The sequence below is a fragment of the Scyliorhinus canicula genome, chromosome 8 (genome assembly GCF_902713615.1).
Source record: "Scyliorhinus canicula chromosome 8, sScyCan1.1, whole genome shotgun sequence".
NCBI lineage: Eukaryota > Metazoa > Chordata > Chondrichthyes > Carcharhiniformes > Scyliorhinidae > Scyliorhinus > Scyliorhinus canicula.
The window spans coordinates 54,015,510-54,043,269 of NC_052153.1; the positions used below are offsets into that span (position 1 = coordinate 54,015,510).

At 50.4% G+C, this 27,760-nt stretch overlaps 1 protein-coding gene across 1 annotated transcript in view; it reads left to right on the plus strand.

The window, feature by feature from the left end:
• Positions 1 to 27,760, plus strand: part of acer2 (alkaline ceramidase 2) — an 88,434-nt gene that overhangs the window by 51,364 nt on the left and 9,310 nt on the right. The window contains exon 4 of the mRNA XM_038804608.1: positions 6,920 to 7,057. Within this exon, the coding sequence (XP_038660536.1) occupies positions 6,920 to 7,057 (138 nt within the window). The remainder of the gene's footprint in view (positions 1 to 6,919; positions 7,058 to 27,760) is intronic.

Genomic DNA, 27,760 nt, shown 5'->3' on the forward strand with positions numbered 1-27,760 from the left:
CCTGGCAGACTTCTACAAAGGATTTTCACCAGATCTAGCCCGCACCTGTGAGAGATGTTCGCAGACTCGCTCACGAGGGGCACCCAGCCTCCTATGCTAAAACAGTTAACGATATCACTGATACCCAAAAAAGACAAAGACCCAACGGATTGCATTTCATACAGACCAGACCCATTTCGCTGCCCAATGTAGATGCAAAAATACTCACAGAAGTCCTGGCCAAGAGACTGGAGAACTGCGTACTAGAGATCGTCGCTGATGACCAGACAGGTTTTGTTAAGGGTAGACAGAAAACTGCGTACATCAGACGCCTACTGAATATGATATTGACCCCATTCAGGGCAATGTCAGGCTGACACCCAGGTGACACTGCCAGGGTACCCAGGTGGCACCAGTCCTGCCAGGACACCACCCTTCCCAATGGGCTTGCAGCAGGGGGCCTCTGATCCCCTTGGAGACCCCCAAGAGTGCCATTCCATCTGGTCCCCATTTGTGCAGACCAGCGCCACATGGTGCTCGCCCAAGGTCTCTGAGGCAAAGGGATTGAATCCCAAGGCATCAGGCCTCTTGGCAATCTGCACAAGGCATCAGGCCTCTTGGCAATCTGCACATTAGAGTGAGGCTTACTGCCTCGCTCTAATATGCAGTTTTGCAAAAAGGTGATCGCGCCCATCGTGGGTGGGATTCACTTTGCAACGTCTCGCGGGATGGCGTTGAATCTCGCGAGGCATTGTGAGCTGGGTAGATCCCAGGAGCAGGATCTCCCGGCTTTCACCAGCCACGCTGCGCCGCGGCAAGATGCTTTTCCGGTGCAGCGTGGCCAGAGGATCGCGCCCTAATTGTTTTCATTTACAATTAAACTTGCAATTGTTCTAAAATTGGCTCACAATCAATAACTATGGGAAAATGGCATTTTATAGATTATTCTATCTGCTATGAATCATTCTGATGTTTTTTGTTTTACCATTTTAGTTTGGGTGAAAATGATGAGAACATTTTCTTAGAAATTTCCATTTTATCCTGCCAATTTTCCTACCCCTCTGACGACGCTAGCTCGGTAGGGTTCCATAGACACTGATTATCCTCTGGTATCTCAATTAAACAAACAGAGTTTGCTGGGTAGGGACATTAGCCAATTGTCTCTCCAATCCAGCAACCCAGAGGTCAGTTGTCGAATACTAGACTGCTTGGAATTGGCTTCCCAATTTGTACGGGTTATTTGTTCATTTGATAAACTTACTGAGGACACGAGGGAGTCCAGGGGTGCGATTCTCCGCAAAGGCGGCGAGTCGTAAAGGCTGCCGTGAAACTGGCCGTGTTTCACGGCAGCCTCCGCGCCCCCTTCCAGGACCCGATTCTCCCCCCCGGGCGGGGCTAGCAGCGGGGCCCCGTGAAACACGGCATTGCGGGCTTAGCGACTGTCGCTAAGTCCGCGCGCCAAGCGTCACGCTGGCTGACGCGCACGATGACGTCAGCCGCGCATGCACGGGTTGGACGGCTCCAACCCGCGCATGCGCGGATGACGTCAACATGAAGACACATCAAACCTGCGCATGCGCGGGCCGTCATGCCCCTCAGCCGTCCCGCGGACTGATCCTGCGGGGCGGCGGAAGAACAAATATTGCGTGGGTATCGGACCCGCTGCCCACGATCGGTGCCCACCGATCGCAGGCCCATGCCACCCTTGGCACGGCCGTGGTGCGGCCGTGCCAATCGGTGCCATGGTTGTCCGGGACGGGCACTTTGCGGCCGTTTTCACGAACGGTGAGAGCAGGTGTGATTGCGTTCGTGAAACGGCCGTAAAGGCCTGGGAACTCGGCCCATCAGCCTGGGGAGAATCGCTGTTTGCCGTTAAAAAAACGGCGAGCAGCAATTCGTGTTGTGGGGTGGCCGTGGGGGGGGGGGGGGGGGGGGGGTGGAGAATAGCGGGAGGGCATGAAAATGTCGGGAAGGCCCTCCCGCTATTCTCTGACCCGTCGTGGGCAGCGGAGAATCGCGCCCCAGATTTATTTTCATAAATGATTTCACAGGCAGAAATTCTGAACATAATTTTTAAAGATATCCTGAATTGCTGTAATATCTGGTCAAGTTTATCATTTCAAAGGGCAGCACGGTGGCCTAGTGGTTAGCACAGCTGCATCACGGCGCTGAGGTCCCAGGTTAAATCCCGGCTCTGGGTCACTGTCCGTGTGGAATTTGCACATTCTCCCCGTGTCTGCGTGGGTTTCGCCCCCACAACCCAAAAATGTGCAGAGTAGGTGGATTGGCCATGCTAAATTGCCCCCTTAATTGGAAAAAATAATTGGATATTCTAAATTTAAAAAAAAAGTTTGTCATTTGAAGAAGGCCTGTAGGACTTGAATGAGGACAAATATAAACTCAGCGCTGAAAGGTCCCCGCGCCGCACACCGACCTCTCCAGCCCACGCACTGGCCCCCGCAACAGGCCCACGGTCCTCCCGACCCCCGCTCCCGGCTGCCCCGACCGGCCCGCAGACGCCACTGACACTGCCCCCAGCTGCCACGAGGTTCCCACGGGCGCTACCATCTTGGGTCCCGGACGCCACGTGTGGGTCATGGGCGCCGCCATCTTGGGGCCCCGGCTCCACGTGCGGGTCCTGGGCGCCGCCATTTTGGGACCCCGATTCCACGTGCGAGTCCTGGGCGCCGCCATTTTGGGACCCCGATTCCACGTGCGGGTCCTGGGCGCCGCCATCTTGGGCAACACGGAAGGCCCTGCCAGCGATTACTCTGCCACCGATGATGATCTGGAACTCTCGCCACGACTTGCTTCCATCACACTCGACCAGTCGTGACCACGCGCGCTCGCCAAGACTACGACAACGATCCAAGATGAAATGCCTACTGGACTCCGGGAGCACGGAAAGTTTTGTCCACCCCGACACAGTAAGACGCTGCGCGCTCCCCATCCTCCCAGTTAAGCATAAAATCGAATTGGCCTCGGGTTCGCACTCCGTCCAAATCACCGGGTGCTGCATAGCTGACCTCACGGTCCAGGGGAGGGTTTTCAAAAATTTCAAACTCCTCATTCTCCCCCGTCTATGTGCTCCTGCACTCTTGGGCCTGGATTTCCAGTGCAACCTGCAGAGCTTAACCTTCCAATTCGGCGGTCCTATCCCCCTCCTTACTGTCTGCAGCCTCACGTCCCTCAAAGAGGACCCCCCTTCCTTGTTTGCTAATCTCACTCCAGATTGTAAACCTGTCATCACTCGGAGCAGACGATACAGTGCCCAGGACCGGACCTTCATCAGGTCCGAGGTCCAGAGGCTCCTTAAGGAAAGAGTTATCGAGGCCAGCAACAGTCCCTGGCGAGCCCAAGTGCTGGTAGTACGGACTTGGGAGAAAAACCGGATGGTTATCGACTATAGCCAGACCATCAACCGGTTTACGCAGCTGGACACGTACCCTCTCCATATTTCCGACCTGGTTAACAGGATCGCGAAATACAAAGTCTTTTCCACGGTGGACCTTAAGTCCGCCTACCACCAGCTCCCCATCCACGCGAGTGACCGCAAGTACACCGCGTTTGAGGCAGATGGACGCCTCTACCACTTCCTCAGGGTTCCATTCGGTGTCACAAATGGGGTCACCGTCTTCCAACGGGAGATGGACCGAATGGTCGACAAGCACGGGTTACGGGCCACCTTCCTGTATCTCGATAACGTCACCATCTGTGACCACGATCAGCAGGTCAACAACAACATGACATCAACCTTCAAAAATTCCTCCGAACCGCAAAACTCCTTAATTTAACCTACAATAAGGATAAGTGCGTGTTTAGCACCGACCGTCTAGCCATCCTCGGCTACGTAGTGCGTAACGGAGTGATAGGCCCCGATCCCGAAGCATGCGCCCCCTGATGGAACTCCCTCTCCCCAACTCCCTCAAATCCCTCAAACGCTGCCTGGGCTTTTTCTCCTATTACGCCCAGTGGGTCCCCAACTACGCCGACAAAGCCCGCCCCCTCATCCAGTCCACCTCCTTTCCCCTGCCGATGGAGGCCCCCCAGGCCTTTAGCCGCATCAAAGCGGATATCGCTAAGGCCACGATGCGCGCTATCGACGTGTCCCTCCCATTCCAGGTCGAGAGCGACGCGTCTGACGTAGCTCTGGCTGCCACCCTGAACCAAGCGGGCAGACCTGTGGCCTTCTTCTCCCGGACCCTCCACGCTTCCGAAATCCGCCACTCCTCGGTGGAAAAGGAGGCACAGGCCATAGTTGAAGCTGTGCGATATTGGAGGCACTATCTAGCCGGCAGGAGGTTTACCCTCCTCACAGACCAACGGTCAGTAGCCTTCATGTTCGATAATGCACAGAGGGGCAAGGTCAAGAACGACAAGATCTTGCGGTGGCGGATCGAGTTGTCCACGTACAACTACGATATCTTGTATCGTCCTGGGAAGCTCAACGAGCCTTCCGATGCCCTATCCCATGGTAACTGCGCCAGCGCGCAGATTGACTGCCTCTGCTCCCTCCCGTGTGGTCACTGCCATCCAGGGGTCACCCGTTTTTACCATTTTATTAAGACCCGCAGCCTGCCCTACTCCGTTGAGGAAGTCAGGACAGTCACCAGGGACTGCCACGTCTGCGCCGAGTGAACCGCACTTCTACCGCCCCGAACGAGCACATCTGATCAAGGCGTCCCGCCCCTTTAAACGTCTTAGTATAGACTTCAAGGGTCCCCTCCCCTCCAACAACCGTAACACATATTTCTTGAGTGTTATCGACGAGTACTCCCGCTTCCCTTTCGCCATTCCCTGTCCTGACCACAACAACCATCATAAAGGCCCTCCTATCCATCTTCTCCCTGTTCGGTTACCCCGCGTACATCCACAGCGACCGGGGGTCCTCCTTTATGAGTGACGAACTGCGTCAGTTCCTGCTCAGCAGGGGCATAGCCTCTAGCAGGAAGACCAGTTATAACCCCCGGGGTAACGGTCAGGTCGAGCGGGAGAATTGCACCATGTGGAAGACCATCCTGCTGGCCCTACGGTCCAGAGATCTCCCTATCCCCCATTGGCAGGAGGTCATGCCCGACACCCTTCACTCAATCCGGTCTCTCCTCTGTACTACCACTAATCAAACACCTCATGAACGCCTTCTCGTTTTCCACAGGAAGTCGTCCTCAGGATCCCCTCTCCCGACCTGGCTGGCCACCCCTGGGCCCATCTTGCTCTGGAAGCATGTGCGGGTGCACAAGTCCGACCCGTTGATTGAGCGAGTCCAGTTACTCCACGCCAACCCGCAGTATGCGTACGTGGAGTATCCCGGCGGTCGGCAGGATACGGTCTCGCTCCGGGACCTGGCACCCGCTGGCGTGCGGCCTTCTCCCCCTACATCAACACCTCCCCCCAACCCCAATTCCCCCCCAGCTCCCCCCGCGCCCCCACAACCCAGCGCATATACCCCCCCTTCCCCGATTACAGCGTCTCCACCACCGGCCCGGGGTACGGAGACACATCTACGACCGACGCTCCCGGAGGCAAGGACGACCATCGGCCCGACGTTACCGGCTCCACTGCGACAATCCACCAGAACATGACGGGCACCCGACAGGCTGATCGTGACCATCTGATGCAACCATGGGACTTTATTGGACTCTATTGTAATTTTTTTTGCATCCTAATGTAGTATGTAGTATTGTTAATTTTGCCATGAGCCAGTGGGCAGCCCATATCTTCGATTATCTCTACTCATACCACCAGTCCTCGGACCCCCCCCCTCTCTCTCTTCCCCCCACACCCCCGCCTTCTTTCTCCACAAGGGGTGAATGTGGTGATATGAGTGGGAGCACTGCCATTGGTGCAGAGCATTGGTTTGCCATTGGCTCTGGCTGGTCGTGTGCCTCTCGTCTGATTGGCTGGGAATAGTCATGTGACTGCTCACCAATTGGTCGAGAGGCAAGTAGACCCCGCCTCTGAGGCGGGGTATAAGTACCCAGGTTTCCCGGCGGTCGGCCTTTCTCTGTAGTAGACCACTGGGCTAACAACTAGCTGATTAAAGCCACAGTTTGGATCTTCATCATGTCTCACGTCCAATTGATGGTACATCAATATGTGTGTATAATATTTGGTTAACTCATAATAAGCTGTTTACACAACTACTTCTGAGGCCTCTCTTTTATTTTTGGGGCTAATAACACCTGAATAATGGTGAGAGCTACAGGGCAATAAATATATACAGCAGCCTTATGTGACTGGCAAATATTTGTGGTCAGACAGTGAAAACCTAACACTAAAACTGGTCATTTATCAAGAATCTAATGACAAAGATTTTAGAATCATAGAATTTACAGTGCAGAAGGAGGCCATTCGGCCCATTGAGTCTGCACCAGCCCTTGGGAAGAGCACCCTACTTAATCCCATGCCTCCACCCTATCCCCGTAACCCAATAATCCAACCTAACATTTGAAAATGAAATGAAATGAAAATCGCTTATTGTCACGAGTAGGCTTCAATGAAGTTACTGTGAAAAGCCCCTGGTCGCCACATTCCGGCGCCTGTTTGGGGAGGCTGGTACGGGAATTGAACCGTGCTGCTGGCCTGCCCTGGTCTGCTTTAAAAAGCCAGCGATTTAGCCCTGTGCTAAACCAGCCCAAAACCCAGCCAGTTTTGGACACTAAGGGGTAATTTTGTATGGCCAATCCACCTAACCTGTCCGTGTTTGGGATGTGGGAGGAAACCAGAGCACCCGGAGGAAACCCACGCAGACACGGGGAGAACGTGCAGGCTCAGCACAGACAGTGACTCAAGCCGTGAATTGAACCCGTGACCCTGGAGCTGTGAGGCAGCAGTGCTAACCACTGTGCCACCCTAAACATGGTATTGGGTTATAGGGAAACTCTGTGCATCAACTGATTTGGGAGACGAACCCAGCAATAATATCTGATTCTTGTCCTAGGAGCCGATTTAAGGCTGCTGTCGGCATTCTATCAGGTGTTGCCACATGTCTTGCATTTGTGAAACCTGCAATCAATAACATCTCATTGATGACGTTGGGTGTCCCCTGTACCGCTCTGCTTATTGCTGAATTAAAAAGGTAAGCCATTTGCAAACAAACATAACTGTCCTCTAAACAGTAAGCGATACCTTTTACTGAAATTTGTTGAAATGATTGATCTGTAATTATACACTCATCGGCTCTTATGTGTAGGTTTATTCCTTTTCACTGGTAACATCTATTATGTGGTGGCACTTCAGTGTTGTCAAGACATCTCAGAACCCGTTAAGGAACATCATGTATTTATTGATAAGGAGAAATTAAGTACAGGTATTTGCAGCCATAGGCTGGCTTGTAGCAGCTGCCCCCAAGCTGCTCCAGTCTTTACACGCTTACTACCAGGTGTTTTCTACTCAAGAGAGGAATCCACCTTCTGGGTTGATCTCCCGTTCTCGTTTCCCTTTGATCCCTAAAGCCAGGTGACTCTGTTCTGCTGTGCTGTCTTAAAGAGGCAGACACCACAGTCATTACATCCACTACAGCATCACCCCCATAATCATATCTGTGGGGTTGAATGTTTGCCTTGTGGGCAGCAAACTCTTGCCAGGAGTTGAATCTGCTGCTCTGAGGTGAAACAGCCACTGCCTTGGAATTTCCATGGAGGAACATCCTTAAGTAGCATGGAGGCAGATGGAGGGTCTTCCAAACTGCAAGGAACAGCAGGCAAAGGGGAAGTAACTGAGAGGGTGCCTCAAGATGAAGATATCCTCTTACCAACATTGAAAAAAAGTTTAAAATAAAAAATATAATCAGCAGCCAGGGCATCACTGTGGGAGGGGTGGGAAGGAGACTCCCTCACCAGGGCTCTTTGGCTGCACCAGCACTCAGGCTTGGCGGGCTTGTCAGCCTGCTTGGAGTGCTGCCCTTCTACCCCCATCCCAGCCTGCCACAAGGTGCCTGCATCTCAGCAGTCAAACCCCCCCCGCTGCGCCGGCCCCCTGCACCTGGTGCTGCAAGGACCACAGAGCTGCCAGCCACCCATCTAAGCCAAGACTTCCTTCCTTAAGGGGGCAGAAGTCCTGCCCTGAGCCAATTAATGCCCCGCCGAATGTTTAATGAATGTAAGACAACATCGACTCTTTGTGGGGCACAGAATCCTACCGTCTGAAAAAGCTGCCCCTGTTTTCATGTGTCCTTTTCAACTGAAATTATGGTGGTTGTGAAAATATTTAAGGAAACTTCCAGTGGCTAAGTTTATGTTCCAAAAAGTCATCATCCCATGTTCAACTCATGTCCCATGATTGATGTAAAATGGAGTTTCGCTGCCTGTGATCAGCGCTGAGTAGTTGCCTAAAATATGGCCATTTATCGAGTTCTTTGAGAAGGTGACTGAACAGGTAGACGAGGGTAGAGCAGTTGATGTGGTGTATATGGATTTCAGTAAAGCGTTTGATAAGGTTCCCCACGGTCGGCTATTGCAGAAAATACGGAGGCTGGGGATTGAGGGTGATTTAGAGATGTGGATCAGAAATTGGCTAGTTGAAAGAAGACAGAGTGGTAGTTGATGGGAAATGTTCAGAATGGAGTTCAGTTACGAGTGGCGTACCACAAGGATCTGTTCTGGGGCCGTTGCTGTTTGTCATTTTTATAAATGACCTAGAGGAGGGCGCAGAAGGATGGGTGAGTAAATTTGCAGACGACACTAAAGTCGGTGGAGTTGTAGACAGTGCGGAAGGATGTTGCAGGTTACAGAGGGACACAGATAAGCTGCAGAGCTGGGCTGAGAGGTGGCAAATGGAGTTTAATGTGGAGAAGTGTGAGGTGATTCACTTTGGAAAGAATAACAGGAATGCGGAATATTTGGCTAATGGTAAAATTCTTGGTAATGTGGATGAGCAGAGGGATCTCGGTGTCCATGTACATAGATCCCTGAAAGTTGCCACCCAGGTTGATAGGGTTGTGAAGAAGGCCTATGGGGTGTTGGCCTTTATTGGTAGAGGGATTGAGTTCCGGAGCCATGAGGTCATGTTGCAGTTGTACAAAACTCTAGTACGGCCGCATTTGGAGTATTGCGTACAGTTCTGGTCGCCTCATTATAGGAAGGACGTGGAAGCTTTGGAACGGGTGCAGAGGAGATTTACCAGGATGTTGCCTGGTATGGAGGGAAAATCTTATGAGGAAAGGCTGATGGACTTGAGGTTGTTTTCGTTAGAGAGAAGAAGGTTAAGAGGTGACTTAATAGAGGCATACAAAATGATCAGAGGGTTAGATAGGGTGGACAGCGAGAGCCTTCTCCCGCGGATGGAGGTGGCTAGCACGAGGGGACATAGCCTTAAATTGAGGGGTAATAGATATAGGACAGAGGTCAGAGGTGGGTTTTTTACGCAAAGAGTGGTGAGGCTGTGGAATGCCCTACCTGCAACAGTAGTGAACTCGCCAACATTGAGGGCATTTAAAAATTTGTTGGATAAGCATATGGATGATAAGGGCATAGTGTAGGTTAGATGGCCTTTAGTTTTTTTTCCATGTCGGTGCAACATCAAGGGCCAAAGGGCCTGTACTGCGCTGTATCGTTCTATGTTCTATGTTCTATGTTATGTTCTTTATTCCTAATCTCATAGTTGAAAGCATTGCTGTATTAAAATATCAATAAAAAGGTAGGACCTGAGAATATAAATAAATGTAGAGCCCACAAAAGATTAACATTTTGAATAATCTGTCAAGGGATTGGGATTATGCAGAATACAATTGCTTGCCACAATAGAAAAAGTAATTAGGGCAGCACGGTGGCGCAATGGGTTAGCCCTGCTGCTTCATGGCGCTGAGGTCCCAGGTTCGATCCCGGCTCTGGGTCACTGTCCGTGTGGAGTTTGCACATTCTCCCCGTGCCTGCGTGGGTTTCGCCCCCACAGGATAGGTGGATTGGCCACGCTAAATTGCCTCTTAATTGTAAAAAATGAATTGGGTACTCTAAATTTATTAAAAGAAAAAGGAATTGAGATATAACTTGCTTTCATATGATGAGTTCATGACCACCACCACTGGACATCTTTGCAGCCAACAAGGTACTTTGTGAAGTGGAGGGCGCAATTTAACTAAAAAGGAACAAAGTCCCATGGCGAGCGCGTTTAACCAGCAGTGCCGAGAAACACAATGCTATAAAATGGCACTCGCGTTACATACAGGGCCTCAGCGAGGAACGCGCAGCTGAGGCCTCACATAACCGCACATTGTGCACTGAGGAGCTCGGCTCATCGGAACTCTTAAATCTCGATCTCTGGAGTCCCCAAAGCGATCCCCAACCGCTTCCAAGCCACAAATCACCCCCCCCCCCCCCCCCCCCCCCCCCACACACACACAGGACACCGCCAGCCCAATCACCACCGTACAGTAAATGCCAGCTTGGCACCACCACCTGGGCAATTTGGCAGTGCCAGGCTGGCATCCAGGTGGCACTTTCAGGGTGCCCAGGTGGCACCAGTAGTGCCAGGGTGCCACCCTGCCCAAAGGGCGTGCAGCTGGGGGCCTCCAATCCCCTGGGAGACCCCCATGAGTTTTTTTTTTCAAAAAATATACTTTATTCATAAAATTTATCATAAACTTTACAGAACATTTCAAATTGTCTTGACTGTGCATTTCCATCCGAGTTACATTCATTTGTCTTTCTTCAATTCAATTGGGATAACGTTACACACGTATCCTACAATGAGTTACAGTTCTTTCTTAAATATTTACATTGTTTTGCTTCTTTCATATATTGTGGTATTGAAGACCCGGGCCGAGGGGTTTTACACTGTTACCAACCCCTCGGTGTACATTTGTTGGTAAGACCTTACACTGTGGTCTTTCCCCATTGCGCCTTGGCGGCAGCTGCCCCAAGCTTGAGTGCGTCCCTCAGCACGTAGTCCTGGACCTTGGAATGTGCCAGTCTGCAACACTCGGTCGAGGACAGTTCTTTGCACTGGAAGATCAGCAAGTTTCGGGCAGACCAAAGAGCGTCTTTCACTGAGTTGATGACCTTCCAGCAGCAGTTGATATTTGTTTCGGTGCGTGTCCTTGGAAACAGTCCGTAGAGCACAGAGTCCTGTGTTACAGAGCTGCTCGGGATGAACCTTGACAGATACCAGTGCATCTCACTCCAGACCTGCTTTGCAAAGGCACATTCCACAAGGAGGTGTGTGGCTGTCTCATTTCCCCCACATCCATTCCGAGGGCAGCGTGCATTGATGCTGAGCCTTCGGGTGTACATGAAGAATCTGACAGGGAGGGCCCTTCTCACCACCAGCCAAGCTACGTCTTGGTGCTTGTTTGAAAGTTCTGGTGATGAGGCATTCTGCCAGATGGCCCTGACAGTCTGCTCAGGGAACCATCCAACGTCCTCCACAGTTTCCTTTTCTCTGAGGGTCTCGAGGACATTACGTGCTGACCACTGCTTCATTGCTTTGTGGTCAAAGGTGTTTTTCTTCAAAACATTTTCCACGAGGGACAGGTGATACGACACGGTCCAACTACTTGGAGCGTTCCGCGGCAATGAGGCCAGGCCCATCCTTCGCAACACTGGGGACAGGTAGAACCTCAGTATGTAGTGACACTTGGTGTTTGCATACCCGGGGTCTACGCACAGCTTGATGCAGTTGCACACAAAGGTGGCCATCAGGATGAGGGCGGCGTTGGGTACGTTCCTCCCTCCTTTATCTAGAGGCTTGTACATTATGTCTCTTCGGACCCGGTCCATCTTGGATCTCCAAATGAATTTGAAGATGGCCCGGGTGACTGCTGCGGCGTAGGTCCGAGTGATGGGCCAGACCTGCGCCACGTACAGTAACACGAAGAGTACCTCACACCTGATGACCAGTGTTTTGCCCGCAATGGAGAGGGAGCGTTGCTCCCGCCAGCCCAGTTTCTGTTTTGCTTTAGCAATGCGCTCCTCCCAGTTTGTGGTGCATGCCCCAGCCGCTCCGAACCATATCCCCAGCACTTTCAGGTAATCTGACCTGAAGGGGACAAAGGATCGGTCGGCCCAGTTCCCAAAGAACATGGCCTCGCTCTTGCCGCGGTTTACCTTGGCTCCTGAGGCCAGTTCAAACTGGTCGCAGGTGTCCAAGAGCCTGCGTACAGACGCGGGATCCGAGCAGAAGACGGCGACGTCGTCCATGTACAGGGAGGTCTTGACTTGCGTGCCTCCGCTGCCTGGGATCGTCACCCCTCTCATACCCAGATCCTTCCTGATGGACTCGGCAAAAGGTTCTATGCAGCACACAAACAGGGCCGAGGAGAGAGGGCAGCCCTGCCTGACTCCAGATTTGATCTGGAACTTTTCTGATTCCCACCCATTGATTGAGACTGCGCTATAGATGTTTGTGTAGAGCAGTTTGATCCAATTGCGAATTCCCTCCCCAAACCCCATTTTGGAGAGCACATCCATCATGTAGGTGTGCGATATTCTGTCAAAAGCCTTCTCCTGGTCAAGGCTGATGAGGCAGGTGTCCACCCTCCTGTCCTGCACGTAGGCGATCGTATCCCTGAGCAGTGCGAGGCTGTCAGAGATCTTCCTGCCGGGTACAGCACAGGTTTGGTCGGGGTGGATCGCCAACTCCAGAGCATGAGTGCCGTTTCATCTGGTCCCCATTTGGAGATCAGCACTGAACGCCGCTCACCCGAGGTCTCCCAACACCTCCGGGAATCTGCACATTAAAGTAAGACTAAGCTATCTCACTTCAATATGCAGATTTGCTAAAAGGTGAACCCGCCCACAATGGGTGGCATTTACATCGCAGCATCGCACTGGATCTCGCGAGGTTTGCAAGCCGTGTAGACCCCGGGAGCGGAGTCTCCTGGCTTCTATCAGCCATGCTTCACCACGCAAGCTGCTTTTCAGGCGCAGCGTGGCCGTAATATTGTGTCTGTAGTCACTGTTGTAATGTGGCAAATACAACAGTCAATTTGCGTGGAGCAAACCCCCACAAACAGCAATGTACTAATGACCAGCAACCTGTTTTTATGATGTTGATTGAGGGATAAATATTGGCCAGAACACTATGAATAACACCCCTACTCTTCTCCAGAGGGGGTACACAACAACATATTGTATATACTCGAGTAACAGCATATCGAATGTAAAGCTGGCCCTGATTTTCAGCCAAATATTCCTTGATTTTTCATATATCTGGCACATAAATTGACCCCCTGCCTTTTTGCCCCCCAATAAATCAAATCTCCTACTTTCCACCTGTTCGTTCCTGAAGTTAACCTTGTCCTGTTGTAAACCTATTCATTCAAAGGCAGTTGATGAGCACCTCATGTCTGTGCAGAATAATAAACTTTTGGCCGCCTTTGTTTATTTGTTTACAGGATGTGGTCATCGCTGTCTTGGTATAACTGGGGCTGTAGATAGGGGGGCTTTAAACTAAATAGTGTGTGTGTGTGTGTGGGGGGGGGGGGGGGGTTCAGTTGTATGGAAACTTAGAAAATCAAAGTTAAAGGAGAAGATAGGAGTGCAGGTTATTGATGAGGACTTTAAATTAGTTAAAAGAGCCAGAGACTCAGGAGAAGTTAGTAACATTTCCAGAACAAGTAATAGAACAGTGAATACAGAAAGCGGCAGGAACCTAACTTCAGGCACAACAAATAAGAGGACAACACTGGACTAAAGGTGTTGTACCTAAATGCATGCAGTTTACGAAACAAGATAAAGGAACAAGATAAATTGCCAATGTTCTTTGTTGATTATTCTCTTTGTCTACTATGTACGCACTGTGTATGTTCCCTTGGCTGCAGAAAAATACTTTTCACTGTACCTCGATACATGTGACAATAAATCAAATCAAATCAGTCTTCCCTCCTCAGTCACGGCTGGGATTTTCCGGTGCCGCTGAGAGTGAATGGAATTTTGGCTGGAGCGCCAAATTTCCCGTTCTCGCTCGCAAGGTGTCCCGCCAGAGGAGGCGGCGTCAGTAGAGGAGCTGAAAGCTAAGTGGGAGGGGGAACTGGGGGAACAGATCGAAGACGGGACATGGGCTGATGCCCTGGAGAGGGTTAATTCTTCCTCCTCGTGTGCGCGGCTTAGCCTCATCCAATTCAAGGTGCTGCATAGGGCCCACATGACTGGGACGAGGATGAGTAGGTTCTTTGGGGGTGAAGATAGATGTGTCAGGTGCTCGGGAAGTCCAGCGAACCATGCCCATATGTTCTGGGCATGCCCGGCATTGGAGGAGTTCTGGAAGGGGGTGGCGAGGACGGTGTCAAGGGTGGTGTGATCCAGGGTCAAGCCAGGATGGGGACTCGCGATCTTTGGGGTTGGGGTAGAGCCGGGAGTGCAGGAGGCGAAAGAGGCCGGTGTGCTGGCCTTTGCGTCCCTAGTAGCCCGGCGAAGGATTTTGCTACAGTGGAAGGATGCGAGGCCCCCAAGCGTGGAGACCTGGATCAATGACATTGCGGGCTTCATTAAGCTTGAGAAGGTTAAATTCGCCCTGAGAGGATCGGTGCAAGGGTTCTTTAAACGGTGGCAACCTTTCCTCGACTTTCTGGCTCAACGATAGGGTACTGGGACAGTAGCAGCAGCAACCCGGGGGGGTGGGGGGGAACATTGATTATGTTTGCTTATTTTATTTAAATTTGATTTATTTAATTTTAATTTATGGTTAAGTTCTCTTGTTGGGGGGGGGGGGGGGGGGAGTGTGATACATGTGATGTTACGGTATGGGGGGAATTGTGGGTGTTATGGGGCTGTTAGTTGCATATTACTGCTTGTTACTATACTTGTTATATTTTTATATTTTCTGTAAAAAATTCCAATAAAAATTATTTAAAAAAAAAAGAAGTTGTACAAGACATTGGTAAGACCACACATGGAATACTGTGTTCAGTTCTGGTCATCCGACTATAGGAAGGATATTATCAAACTAGAAAGAGTGCAGAAGAGATGAACAGTAACCCAGTTCACTAAATTCCCGTTACCCTAGAAATAATGCAGAGGACTGGGACTTTTTTCCCTGGAGTGTAGTTAGGGGTGATCTTATAGAGGTCTAATAATTAATGAGGAGCATAGGTAAGGTAGATAGTCAGCATCTTTGCCCAAAGGTAGAGGAGCCTAAAACTAGAGGGCATAGGTTTAAGGTGGGAGGGGAGAGATACAAAAGAGACCAGAGGGGAATTTTTTTCACACAGAGGGTGCTGAGCATCTGGAACGGGCTTCCAGAGGCAGTGGGAGAGACGGCTACGATTTTGTCTTTTAAAAAGCAGTTAGACGGTTACATGGACAGAGTGGGTATAGAGGGATATGGGCCAAATGAGGGCAAGTGGGACTAGCTCAGTGATAGAAACTGGACTGCATGGACAATCTGGGCTGAAGGGCCTGTTTCCATGTTGTAAACATCTAAGACTCTATGTGCAGTAGTTTACTTTACCTGTCCAGCTGAGGACTTGGAATTGTTTAATGTCTCCGCTCCCCTCCTGGGGACGAGGATATTGACAGTCATTATCAGTACCACTTCAGGGTAACGGAAATTTAGTGAGCTGGGTTACTCAAGATGTTGTGCTGCTTTCAATGCCCTCCAGGAGCATGAAGGTCCTCCAGGAGCATGACGGTCCTCCAGGAGCATGACGGTCCTCCAGGAGCATGACGGTCCTCCAGGAGCATGACGGTCCTCCAGGAGCATGACGGTCCTCCAGGAGCATGACGGTCCTCCAGGAGCATGACGGTCCTCCAGGAGCATGACGGTCCTCCAGGAGCATGACGGTCCTCCAGGAGCATGACGGTCCTCCAGGAGCATGAAGGTCCTCCAGGAGCATGAAGGTCCACCAGGAGCATGAAGGTCCACCAGGAGCATGACGGTTTGAATGAGAGGAGTTATACATTCTTCTTCCATGGGTTGGTTCCTCCTGAGCACAGAATGTGCAGGAGTGACCATATTTCTATATGACTGCAACAAAAGTATTGGCAAGATATACTGTGACATGAAGTGAAAGAACCAACTGTTGCTTTCTTACCCGGCATGGTAGTACAATGGTAAGATAGAGGTTCATGCCCATGATGCACTACAGACAGTTGTCAATCTCTGGCTGTAGGAGTAGGCCTGGTTAGCTCAGTTGGTTAGTAGAGCGTTGTGTTAATACTGTGTTGGTTGAGGTAGTTTTTGTACTCTTCTCCTTGTCCTAATATATCATGGCATCATTGAGCCATGATTGCAACTGAGCCAATGAAGACTATACATAAAGAGAGTAAGAGAGAGAGAGAGACTGCAGTGGAAAGTGCACAGTGAAGGCAAATAATAATCACTTATTGTCACAAATAGGCTTCAATGAAGTTACTGTGAAAAGCCCCTAGTCGCTACATTCCGGCGCCTGTTCAGGGAGGCTGGTACGGGAATTAAACCCGCGTTGCTGGCATTGTTCTGCATTACAAGCCAGCTGTTTAGCCCACTGTGCTAAACCAGCCCCTGGTTTAAAATAAATCAGTTGTACACAGTTCCCAGGTACATCCTAGCCATGGATTTCAATGAGGCAGCTTCTTTTTCAACCTCTTTAACAAGGAGATTTTAATGTCGGGATCTTACATGTGGCGTGATTACTGATAAAAATTGTTATCCTATAATGTATTTTTAGTTACACAAAAGGGTAATTTTGACTTTATGACAGTGTAAAATTGCAGACCGTTTTATATCTTTCCATATATTCATTTCCATTAACTATTGAACAATGCCAAAATTTTCCACAATATTTACCCTGCCCTTCCATAGCAAAATCTATTCATTTTTTGGAGCACCATAATATTTCAGGGTTAACAGCCAATGCATTGTTAATACAATTTATTAGCTTTTCACACATTGTACCAAAATCATGCAGAAGACATCTTACCGAAGATTGGTGAAATGGCAGAAAGTCATTCCGTGCAGTATGGAGGATAAAAAAATCTTTCCTGCACATCAATAGTGTATGGGCAGCTGATGCCAATTTAACTGGATACTGCAAAATAAGGCCCTTTGCCAGAGTTTTATGAGACATGTTTCCTCACAGACATTCAAAATACTTTTGAACGATCTTGTGATTCAAAGCATCACATCTTAAAAGCGATTTCACCACTTGTTTTTTTCTTGGCACACTGTGTACAAAACAAGTACAGTTGGAGGAAAATGGTTGAACTCGCAATGTTTGCCTCTATTCCCAGAATCTGTTTATCTGCTTCTCTTGTCAGGACTATGTGGGTGTGGTACATTATTATTTTAGAACACCCTGCCACCGAAAACATTCAGATTATGGAGAAACTCTGAAACATGTATGTCTGATTTTTTGTTAGGATTTAGAAAATGGTGTGGGGGGAGTGGGGGAAGGTGGTGTTTAGAAATTTAACTGGCAAGATCAAGTGGGTTGGGATCAAGTCGGAAGTAAAATTTGAAGAAATTTCAATCAGAACCATGTGGAATTTTACAAGTGGCGTTGGGAAACATCAGGAGTGGTTAGCACTGCTGCCTCAGAACTCCAGGGACCCGGGTTCAATTCCTGCCTCGGGTAACTGTTTGCGTGGAGTTTGCACTTTCTCCCTGTGACTGCATCGGTTTTCTCTGGGTGCTCCAGTTTCCTCCCACAGTCCAAAGATGTGCAGGTTAGGTGGATTGTCCATGCTAAATTGTCCCTTAGTGTCCATAAAGTTAGGTCGGGTTACGGGGATAGGGTGGAGGGGTGGGCTTCAGTAGGGTGCTCTTTCCAAGGGCCAGTGCAGACTCGATGGGCCGAATGGCTTCCTTCTGCACTGTAAATTCTGTGATCTGTGAGAGCCGCAACCAGGTTCTAACATGCTAATGAACAGGGGCTCATTTGGCAGCATGCAGAGGTACTTACCCACTGGAGTCGTTATAATCATTAGGACAGACTGGATGGTAATTATCACAGCTGTTAAAATCATCAACACATAGTAACGAGGGGATCTTCAATTGAATTAAACAGGTATTTGAGTTTAATGTCTCCAGGATTTCAAAACTCGGGAAACATAGTGAAAAGGGAGCAAGCTGTAGGTCACTTCGAGGGAATCTCTTAACACCAGACTGTCCAAACTTAATAAAGGCGCTTACAGCCGCTTTGTCAGTTTGCTCTGGCAAATGTTTCATAGAAACCTCTTTGTGGCGCTAACAATTATACTCAAAGCTGAGAGACTAGTACAATAGAGGCTTTATTGCTGTACGATGTTGTCCCTCCATCCGCAACTGTAGACTGAGGGTCTGAGCAGCTCTCATACATATTTATACACAAGCTCCCTGTGGGCGGAGCTAGCCGGCAGGGGCTGACCGGAGGAACCTGTATTACAGGTACAGGCATACATACCCCTACTGCAGTACACATAACTACAGTGGTTATCTCACCACATTCACCCCCTGTAAAAAATGAGTCCGGCGGGGGTGACATGTAACTCTAATACAAAGGATGCTATTTACAAGAGGGTCCAACAAGGAAAATCAAGAGTCCATCCGGTTAGCAGGTTACAGGTTGAGCCGAATCGGTGGTCGGACGTTCCGCTGTGATCGGCGTAGCTGTGGTGGTGACGTCGGCACCGGCGGTGATGGCCCCGATGGTGCAGGTGCTGGCGATGTTGATGCTGGCTGCTGGCGGGATGACTCCGAGAGCAAGCCGAAATCGTCCATGTCCTCCAGGGTGGGCAGGGGGATGAGGGATGGACCTGATGGGGACGAATAGGGGGGCGCTGGGGTTGGCGCAGGAAGGGGTGTGGGCATGGGACAGCAATAAATTGAGGCGCTAACAATTATACTCAAAGCCGAGAGACTAGTACAATAGAGGCTTTATTGCTGTACGATGTTGTCCCTCCATCCGCAACTGTAGACTGAGGGTCTGAGCAGCTCTCATACATATTTATACACAAGCTCCCTGTGGGCGGAGCTAGCCGGCAGGGGCTGACCGGAGGAACCTGTATTACAGGTACAGGCATACATCCCCCTACTGCAGTACACATAACTACAGTGGTTATCTCACCACACTCTTGTCAGTGTAGAGGTTTTTGGAGAAGATTGGAGGCTCATGGATATTTAACACAACATTGGATGAGGAAGACGGTCAGCAGCCATTGCAGCAACAACATTCTTTGGTAGATATAGCAGATGCTCAGGAGGGAAGCTGACAGAGGTCAAAACAGCGGAGAGAAGAGCCACCTATGTGAAGGGGCCTACCTACAGAAGCTCAGCTTCCTTGATCTATGTGAAGGGCAATGATTCTGCAGACTCAGATTGACATGGCAGATGCTTGCAAATACCTGTGGCCTCTTTCGAGAACAGCTGCTCCCTGCTGGCCCTGGTGGCCATGCATTGCCTGCCGCTGTCAAAGTCACTGCCTCCATCAATTTCTTTGTCTCAGGCTCCTTCCAGTGTGCTAACAGAGACATCTCAATGGTCTCTTATCAGCATATAAAGGTGTAAGGCTTTTTTTTAAATTAAGGGGCAAGTTAGCATGGCCAATCCACCTACCCTGCACATCTTTGTGTTGTGGGGGCGAAACCCACATAGACACGGGGTGAATGTACAAACTCCACACAAACAGTGATCCAGGGCCGGGATCGAACCTGGGTCCTCAGACCCTTAGGCAGCAGTGCTAACCATTGCGCCACCGTGCCGTAAAAGTATACGGCTGATGGATTGCATGTCAGAATGTCGTCTTTTATCAACTTTCCCTGACTATAGCCAGCATGAGCAGGCAATCAGATTCATGACTCTGGCTGCCTTTCCACATCTCGGGTGTGCCATTGGTTCACACACGTGTTAAGCCGGCAACCACCACAGCAATCAGGAATTTTTTATCCTTCACGAGGGATTTTATACCATTAGTGGGCAACTATTGTACAACCAGATTCTCTGAGAGTTCTCCTAATGTCTTCATACTCCGGCAGTCCAATATTCCAATACCATTTCATTCCAGGACTCAAACTGATGAGTAGGTTCATAGATCACAAAGGATATCCCCTACAACTTTGCACATGATACCTGCGAGCAATTGCATCAATAGGACTACAGCACTACAACAAGAGACACATGACAGCCAATGTGTCATTGAGCAAGCCATTGGAAAGTTGAAAATGTGCTTCAGATACCTCAACAGTTCTAGAACTTCCCTTCAGTACTCATCAGCCTCCAGAATAACAGTGGTGCATTGTGTCCGATACAACATTGCACAGCAAAGAAGAATTCAGGTTGAAGAGGCAGAATGCACTCTTAAGACGCCTTCCGATGAGGAGAAGATTGAAGAAGAGAAGCAGGTATAATATGAAGATGGATCACTCATTGCCAAACCAGCCATTTTGCTACCAGGGAAGACCTGATAAATCAAAGGCTCAGGGATGGGATCATTGTTATTGATATGGGGATTGACATTACATTTGTTACTGATTATTGTTGGGTGTAAATTTGGGAGAAAATGTGAAAAAGTAGGAGAATAAAAATATTTTTAAAAAAATCAAAGGTTCACTTAATTCTCTGAAGTGGTGAAAGCTGCTGTCACTCTCTTCCCCCCTCCACCACCAAAACTATTCACCCTCCACCGCCACTCTCTCCCCCTCCACCGCCACTCTCTCCCCCCTCCACCGCCACCTCTCTCCCCCTCCACCGCCACTCTCTCCCCCCTCCACCGCCACTCTCTCCCCCTCCACCGCCACTCTCTCCCCCCCTCCACCGCCACTCTCTCCCCCCTCCACCACCAAAACTATTCACCCTCCACCGCCACTCTCTCCCCCCTCCACCGCCACTCTCTCCCTGCTCCACCACCAAAACTATTCACCCTCCACTGCCAACATCAGTCTTTGAATAAAACACTCCTCCAACTATTCATCTACTCACTGCACATCTGCCCAAGGGGACCTTCCATGTACTGACATTTTAGGTTTAACAAGTGAATGGGCAAGTTGACATGTGGGTGGCAGTAACAGGTAAAATTTGTAAGTGGTGCCAATCAATAATGTTTTTGTGGCATTAGTTAAAAGGAAACGTGGAAATATAACGCATTGGGCGCGATTCTCCGCTCCCCACGGCGGGTGGGAGAATCGCGGGAGGGCCCCCCGACAAATTTCATGCCCCCCTGGCGCCCCCCGTGATTCTTCCCCCCCCCCCACTCGGAAGAATCGTCGTTTGCCGTTTTCCACAGCGAACGGCGATTCTCCGACCCGGATGGGCCGAGCAGCCTGCCGTTAGCGGCCGTTTCACGACGGCGGCAAACACACCTGGTCGCTGCCGTCGTGAAACGGTAGTGAGAAGCCCGTTTGGGGCTTGTAGGTGGCCTAGCAAGGAAAGAGCACCACGACTGTGCTCGGGAGGGGACAGGCCCGCGATCGGTGCCCACCGATCGTCGGGCCGGCGTCCAAATCGGACGCACTATTTCCCCTCCGCCGCCCCGCAAGATCAAGCCGCCACGTCTTGCGGGGCGGCTGAGGGGAAAGACAGCCACCGCGCATGCGCGGGTTCGTGCCGTCAGCGTCACGACGTCAGCCGCGCATGCGCGGGTTGGAGCCGGCCAACCTGCGCATGAGCGGCTGACGTCATTAGGCGCACCGGCCGCGTCGTTCTTGGCGCGACGCCCCCGCGGCCGAGAGTTATGGAGCGCCGCTCCTAGCCCCGCTGGCAGGGGAGAATAGGGGGCGAGGAGCGGCCTCCGAGGCCGTCGTGAAACTCGGCCGAGTTCACGACGGCCCTCCCGATTTTTCCCGGGAGCGGAGAATTCCGCCCTTTGTTAGAAACCCAAATGCATACACTTGGTAAAGTACAATTTCTTCAGCTCACTTTCCTAATGCTTCTACATGATACATCCATGTGTAGCTTCAGCAGAGATTAAGGCAAATCCCTGTCCTCACTGCTCAGATGCTTTTGGCACCCCCCTCTAGGTTTTGAAGCCCCTGAGGGCCCCACTACAGACAGGTTAACCTACGCCTGTGCAGAAGCCAACTTGGCCATCGGGAGACTAGGCAGCATTATGGGTACTGGCTGAGGCAGGACAATGGGTGAGCCGTGGGAACTCTCTGAGTGACATTTCCACTTCATTGTCATCTCCACCCGGGCCAGCGCCAAATCATTCCTATCACTGCTACAGATCAGCTTGGTGAGGATCAATGATCTATAGTAAAGCTGTTACGAATGGATATGTCATTTTGTTTAAGGCAGACGATATGGTGGCAACCAAAGTTTTTAAAAATTAATTCATGGGATGTCTCTGGCTGTGTCAGCATTTATTGCTCATCCCTAGCTGCCCTTGAAGTTAGTGGCTTGCGAGGTTATTTCAGAGGGTGTTTAAGAGTCAACCACATTGCTGTGGATCTGGAGTCACATTTGGGCCAGACTAGGACAGGACTGCAGATTTCCTTCCCTAAAGGACATTAGTGAACTGGATAGGATTTTACAGCAATCGACAATGGTTTCATAGTCACCATTTGATGTTTAATTCCAGATATTCTTGGATTCAAATTTCAACATCTGCCGTGTTGGGATTCAAACCTGGGTTTCTCAATCACTACCCTTGGCTCTTGGATTACTCAGAGTGACCAATATGCCCCAGCCTCCCCAAAGTCTACGTGGCTGCAGTCAGGATTCACATGAACTCATCTAAGAGCTGTGCTTGAGGTTTTTGCAATTCCCTGTGCCACCAATCTACAGGAGTTGGGTCCATCCTCTCTCTATGCTGTAGAGTGTGTGCATGGCATGTTTGTCAGTACCTCACCAAGTTGTTGATGTGCCTCTATTGTTCTGTTTTACAGTGACCCCTGTCCAACTGAGTGTAGCTTGGAGAGGATTGTGCCACCTCTCCCACTTCCCGTGGACACAGACTCCCTTCAGCTGTTCCTGCCGCATGTGCCTGCTCAAACTCTCTTGTGAATTATGAATCAGTAGATGAAAATCTAACTCGCTGTCGGTGAACCCACCAACGTGTACACATCTGCATGGCTGTGCTCTCAATGCACCCTCTGAAGGAATGAGGTGCTCTGAGGAATGGTCCTCATACATCTCCAATGACACTTGTGAAGGCCTTAAAAGGCAAGGGAGAGAAATGTGGGGTGGGATTCTCCCATCGTGCGGCTAAGTGCCGACGGCGGCGTAAAAACGTTGAGTGTTTTACCGGGACCCCATTCTCCGGCCTACAGGGGGCTAGCACGGCACTGGAACGGCCCACGCCACTCCAGCTGCCGATCCCAGCCTGATCCCGGCACCGCGGGGTCCGTGCATGTGCAGTTGGGCCAGTGCCAACTAACGCATGCACAGTGGCCTTCTTCCCCGCACCGGCCCCGACGCCAAATGGCGCAGGGATCCAGGAGCCGGTGCGGAGGAAAGGAGAGGCCGGCCCGCCGATCGATGGGCCCCGATTGCGGGCCAGGCCACTACGGAGACCCCGGTGTCAGACCCTCCTCCCTCCCCACTGGCCGCCCCCTGACCCTTCTCTGTCCCGGCAGGGGGTTGTCGGAGAATCCCGCCCAAGAATTAGTCGTAGCAAGGTCACAATCTTGACAATTACCAGAAACAGATACTCATAGTTCAGTTATTGATGAAAAATCAGCATAAGTGAATCAGACAAATTTTAATTTTGTCATCAGCTATTTCAGGCTCCCTGGGTGGGATTCTCTTACGGCTGATGCCGAAATCGGGAAATGCGATTGGGCGGAGAATAGGTTCCGACACCAAAATCGCGGAGGGCGCCGATTTGACATCAAATCGCAATTCTCCGTCACCTTGACCGCGGCATCAATGAGGTCTGGAACGCACATACAATAGGCACCCTTTGCATATCATTAGCGGTTTTGATCTGGTATTCCCCCGATGGGCCGAGTTCCCGACAGCGTGGTTCACGTGTGCTTTTAAAAATTGTGAAACTGTCGTCGTGGCTGCTGAGGGAGAGGGGGTACGGAAAGTGCCCAACATCACCATTGTTTGCTGACAAATGTGCCGCTGATCGGGTGGCTTCTGCCAGGGCTGGGGGGGAGTAGCGGGGAATGGCCATAAGGTGGTCTGTGGGGTCGGAGTGGACGGGCACAGAACACCATTACCACAGCCAGAAAGGCAGCCGCTGACAGCCGATTGTGAACTGAGGGCCATAGGTTACATCGGTGTCCCCCCAAGCCACCCCCCAGGTGCCCTCTGGCCACAGCCCACCTATCATCTGTATGGACACGCTCCATCACAACCAGTGCCATTGTGTTGGCTGGGATGAGTGTGTGTGGGGAGTGTAGTGTGTATATGTCGCTGCTGCTTGTTAACTTCCCGTGTGTCAATCACGGACCTGGCGAGCCCGGGACCGTTGTTCATTGGAATAGATTGTATTCCACGGGGCGCCAGTGCTAGCCCCTCCACAGTTGCTGAATCGGTCCAGATTCATCGGCAGTTTTGCTGTCATGAAAGTCCACGAATTCTGTGCCGGCGTCAACACTTAGTTTCAAAAATGGAGAATCCCGCCACCTGTCTTCATTCCTCTACTTCTCCTTACATTTGTGCTGTCTTGTACAAGAGGTGAAATAAGCAGATCTGTGAGTGAAGGTCAGGTATTGGATGCAATGCATTCGGTGAGTGTGACTATCGGTCGGATGCATCATATAGCATAAGGGGCGGCACGATGGCACATTGATTACAGTGCTTAGCTCTACTGCCTCACAGCGCCAGGGACTCGGGTTCAATTCCGACCGAGGGTGACTGTGTGGTGTTCGCACTTTCTCCACTTGTCTGTGTGGTTTTCCTCCAGATGCTCCGGTTTCCTCCTGCAGTCCAGAGATGTGCAGGTCAGGTGGATTGGCCATGCTAAATTTCCCAAGAGTGTACAGGGATGTATAGTTTAGGTTACAGGGGCAGGTGTGTGGTGGGGTGGGGGGGTTGTGTGGGCCTACGTAGGAGGCTCTTTCAGAGGGTCAATGCAGACTCAATGGACCAAATGACTTTCTTCAGCACTGTATGAATTGTAAGGTTCTAAGGATTGGGAGGCGTGGCAGCAGTGGCGGTGAGGAAGTCTATGGAACGTGAAGGATGGCTGGTGCTGAATCTTAAGCAGGTGTGTGGAGTGAGGTGTTGAGTGCACTCGGCAGGACAAGAGAGTGAGGTGGGGTTGTAGGCGAATCAGTTGACCTGCTCTGTCTTTCCTGACCTGGCCATTAAACTGCTTCCTGTACTACACTGCATCCGGGACTGAGACACAATGCTTCTGCTCACCTCCTCAATCACCTCCAACCTCTTGGGGCAGCAGAATTCTTCTTCTCAATTCTGGGGTGAGATTTGTCCCTCCCACCTGCCATAAAGCTTGGAGGCGTGAGAGCTGGAAGGATAATTTCATGGTTAAACCAAATCAAAATCGGAGAATTCAACCTCTGAATTTTACGTCTGGGTTCTGTAATCTTAATCCATCCCACAACACCCCCACCATTCCTCTTTGCTTTTAGAAACCATTCTATTAATATTGGAGCCTAGATTAAGGGCGGTATTCTCACCCCCCCCCCCCCCCCCCCACGCCGGGTAGGAGAATCGCTGGGGCACCACGCGAATCACGCCCCGCCCCCTGCACGCGATTCTCCCACCCCCCCTGAAACCAGCGTCGCGCAAATCGCGCCGGGCCGCTCGGAGAACCGCCGCAAGCAGCGATTCTTCGGCCCGGATGTCCCGCCGTCCACCCGTGGTCGCTGCCGGCGGGAACTCTGCGGAACGCTCGGGGGGCGGGCTCCTTCACCAGGGGGGTGCCTCCGAAGGGGTCTGGCCCACGATCGGGGCCCATCGATCGGCGGCCGGCCTCCCCCCCCCACCCTGCTCCCCCGGGCATACATTCTGCCGCGGCCGGCCCGAACACCATATTGCGTCGGGGCCGGCAGCCGTAAGAAGTTCCCCGCGCATGTGCAGGATGGCGCGGTCCAACTGCACATGTGCAGGATTGAGCTGCCCCAACTGCGCAGTGGTTAGCATTGCTGCCTCATTGCGCTGACTTCCCCGGTTCAACCCCAGTCCTGGGTCACTGTCCGTGTGGAGTTTGCACATTCTCCCCGTGTCTGTGTGGGTTTCGCCCCCACAGCCCAAAGATGTGCAGGACAGGTGGATTGACCACGCTAAATTGCCCCTTAATTGGAAAAACTGAATTGGGTACTCTAAATTTAAAAAATAATACTTAGCAGATTTCAGATTTACATTTATTGTCACGTGTACCGAGGTACAGTGAAAAGTATTGTTCTGCATAAAGCCCAGGCAGATCGCTCCATACATGAACCATATAGACATACAATAAATACACAATGTAAATGCATCGACATCGGGTGAAGCAGGGAAGAAGCTGTTTTTGAAGGACATATCAACATCGTGCAGTCATTTCCTCCATCTTTGTTAGGGAAGCAATCGCAGGCTGCTGAGGCACGATTGGGTTGAGCTATAGACAAGGTGGAAGAAGTCATAGTAATTTTCAGTTTCAGAAACAGAGACTTTGCACATTCATTGCCATACAAGTTGTGCTGCAGGATATGTGCTGTATCACATGGAGGTGGAACTTGAGGATTCCGAGTTTTTACCACACTGCCACATGAAATCCACAGGGAGAGAAGTTATCCTGAACCAGTGTTGCACAATTCCTGGAAACTAAATATCGAGAAGCATCGATGGCAGGAGTCCAAATTTCAGGAGTGGATGGTCGATCATATGGGAAAATCTTCGGCTTGATGCCGATTTTTGTCCAGCTACGTTTCCATGAGGCGCCTGCCTTATGATGTTTTCTTATTTTAAATGCAGTATATAATTGTAAGTTGTTGAAATTTACAAAAACAGTTTAGAATACCCAATTAAGGAGCAATTTAGCATGGCCAGTCCACCTACCCTACACATCTTTTTGTGTTGTGGGAGTGAGACTCACACAGACACAGGGAGAATGTGCAAATTTCACACAGACACTCCACACGGACAATGACCCAGGGCCGGGATCAAATCCGGGTCCTTGACGTCGTGAGGCCACCGTGCTAACCACTGCACCACTGTGCTGCCCCCTCAAGTTGTTGAAAATTAAAATGTTTTAGTTCAATTTTGATCCTGAACCTGAAATATTCCAATATGGTCTCCAAAAATATAACCCTAGATTACCTTTAACCTAGATTACCTTTATTTTTACTGATGACTTTAGAAGTCCAGGATTAAATGCAAGGGGGAAGCCTTGTCTATCAGTAGCACTGCAAATCTTGCTTTGCTATATGTGGTGAATGTGATTCACACTATATATAGTTGACAATATCGCTCCATGTATATATGTTAGTTATCTACCCATTGTAAGTGCAGTTGCACTATCCGACCACCAGGGGGAGTCGCTCTGGGAGTACGCGAGAGTTTGTATTGGGCTCCTCCCTTGGCTCCGCCCAGGACTCCTGCCCCTGGGACCGATGTATAAAGATCAGTGCCTTAGAGCCAGCCTGCCAGTTCGCCTGAAGTTCAATGACGAATAGGCTGGCTCTATTGTAAGTGTATTAAAGCCTCTGTTCAGATCCAACTACACGTGTTCGCTGATTTGATGGTTCCATCAGTATATATAAACACAACCAATTTATCACCCTTCGTTGATCCTGCCTTTAATAAAAATAGTTTTCGGTCAAAACGAGAAGCAAATATGTAATATGTAATCCCATCTAATACCTCTAATCTCACACACTGCTTCTCAGCGGTACAGGGCAGCAGTCTTCACAGGATTTAGTTCAGGTACTGGTGTGAATAGGAGAGGGAATTGGGATCAAATTTATTATGTTTGAATCTGCGTATCCCCAACCAGTCAGTTTATTCATATTTGTAAAGTTTTGTAGGAGTTTTAACTGGCACTGAGTTACCTCTTCAAGAG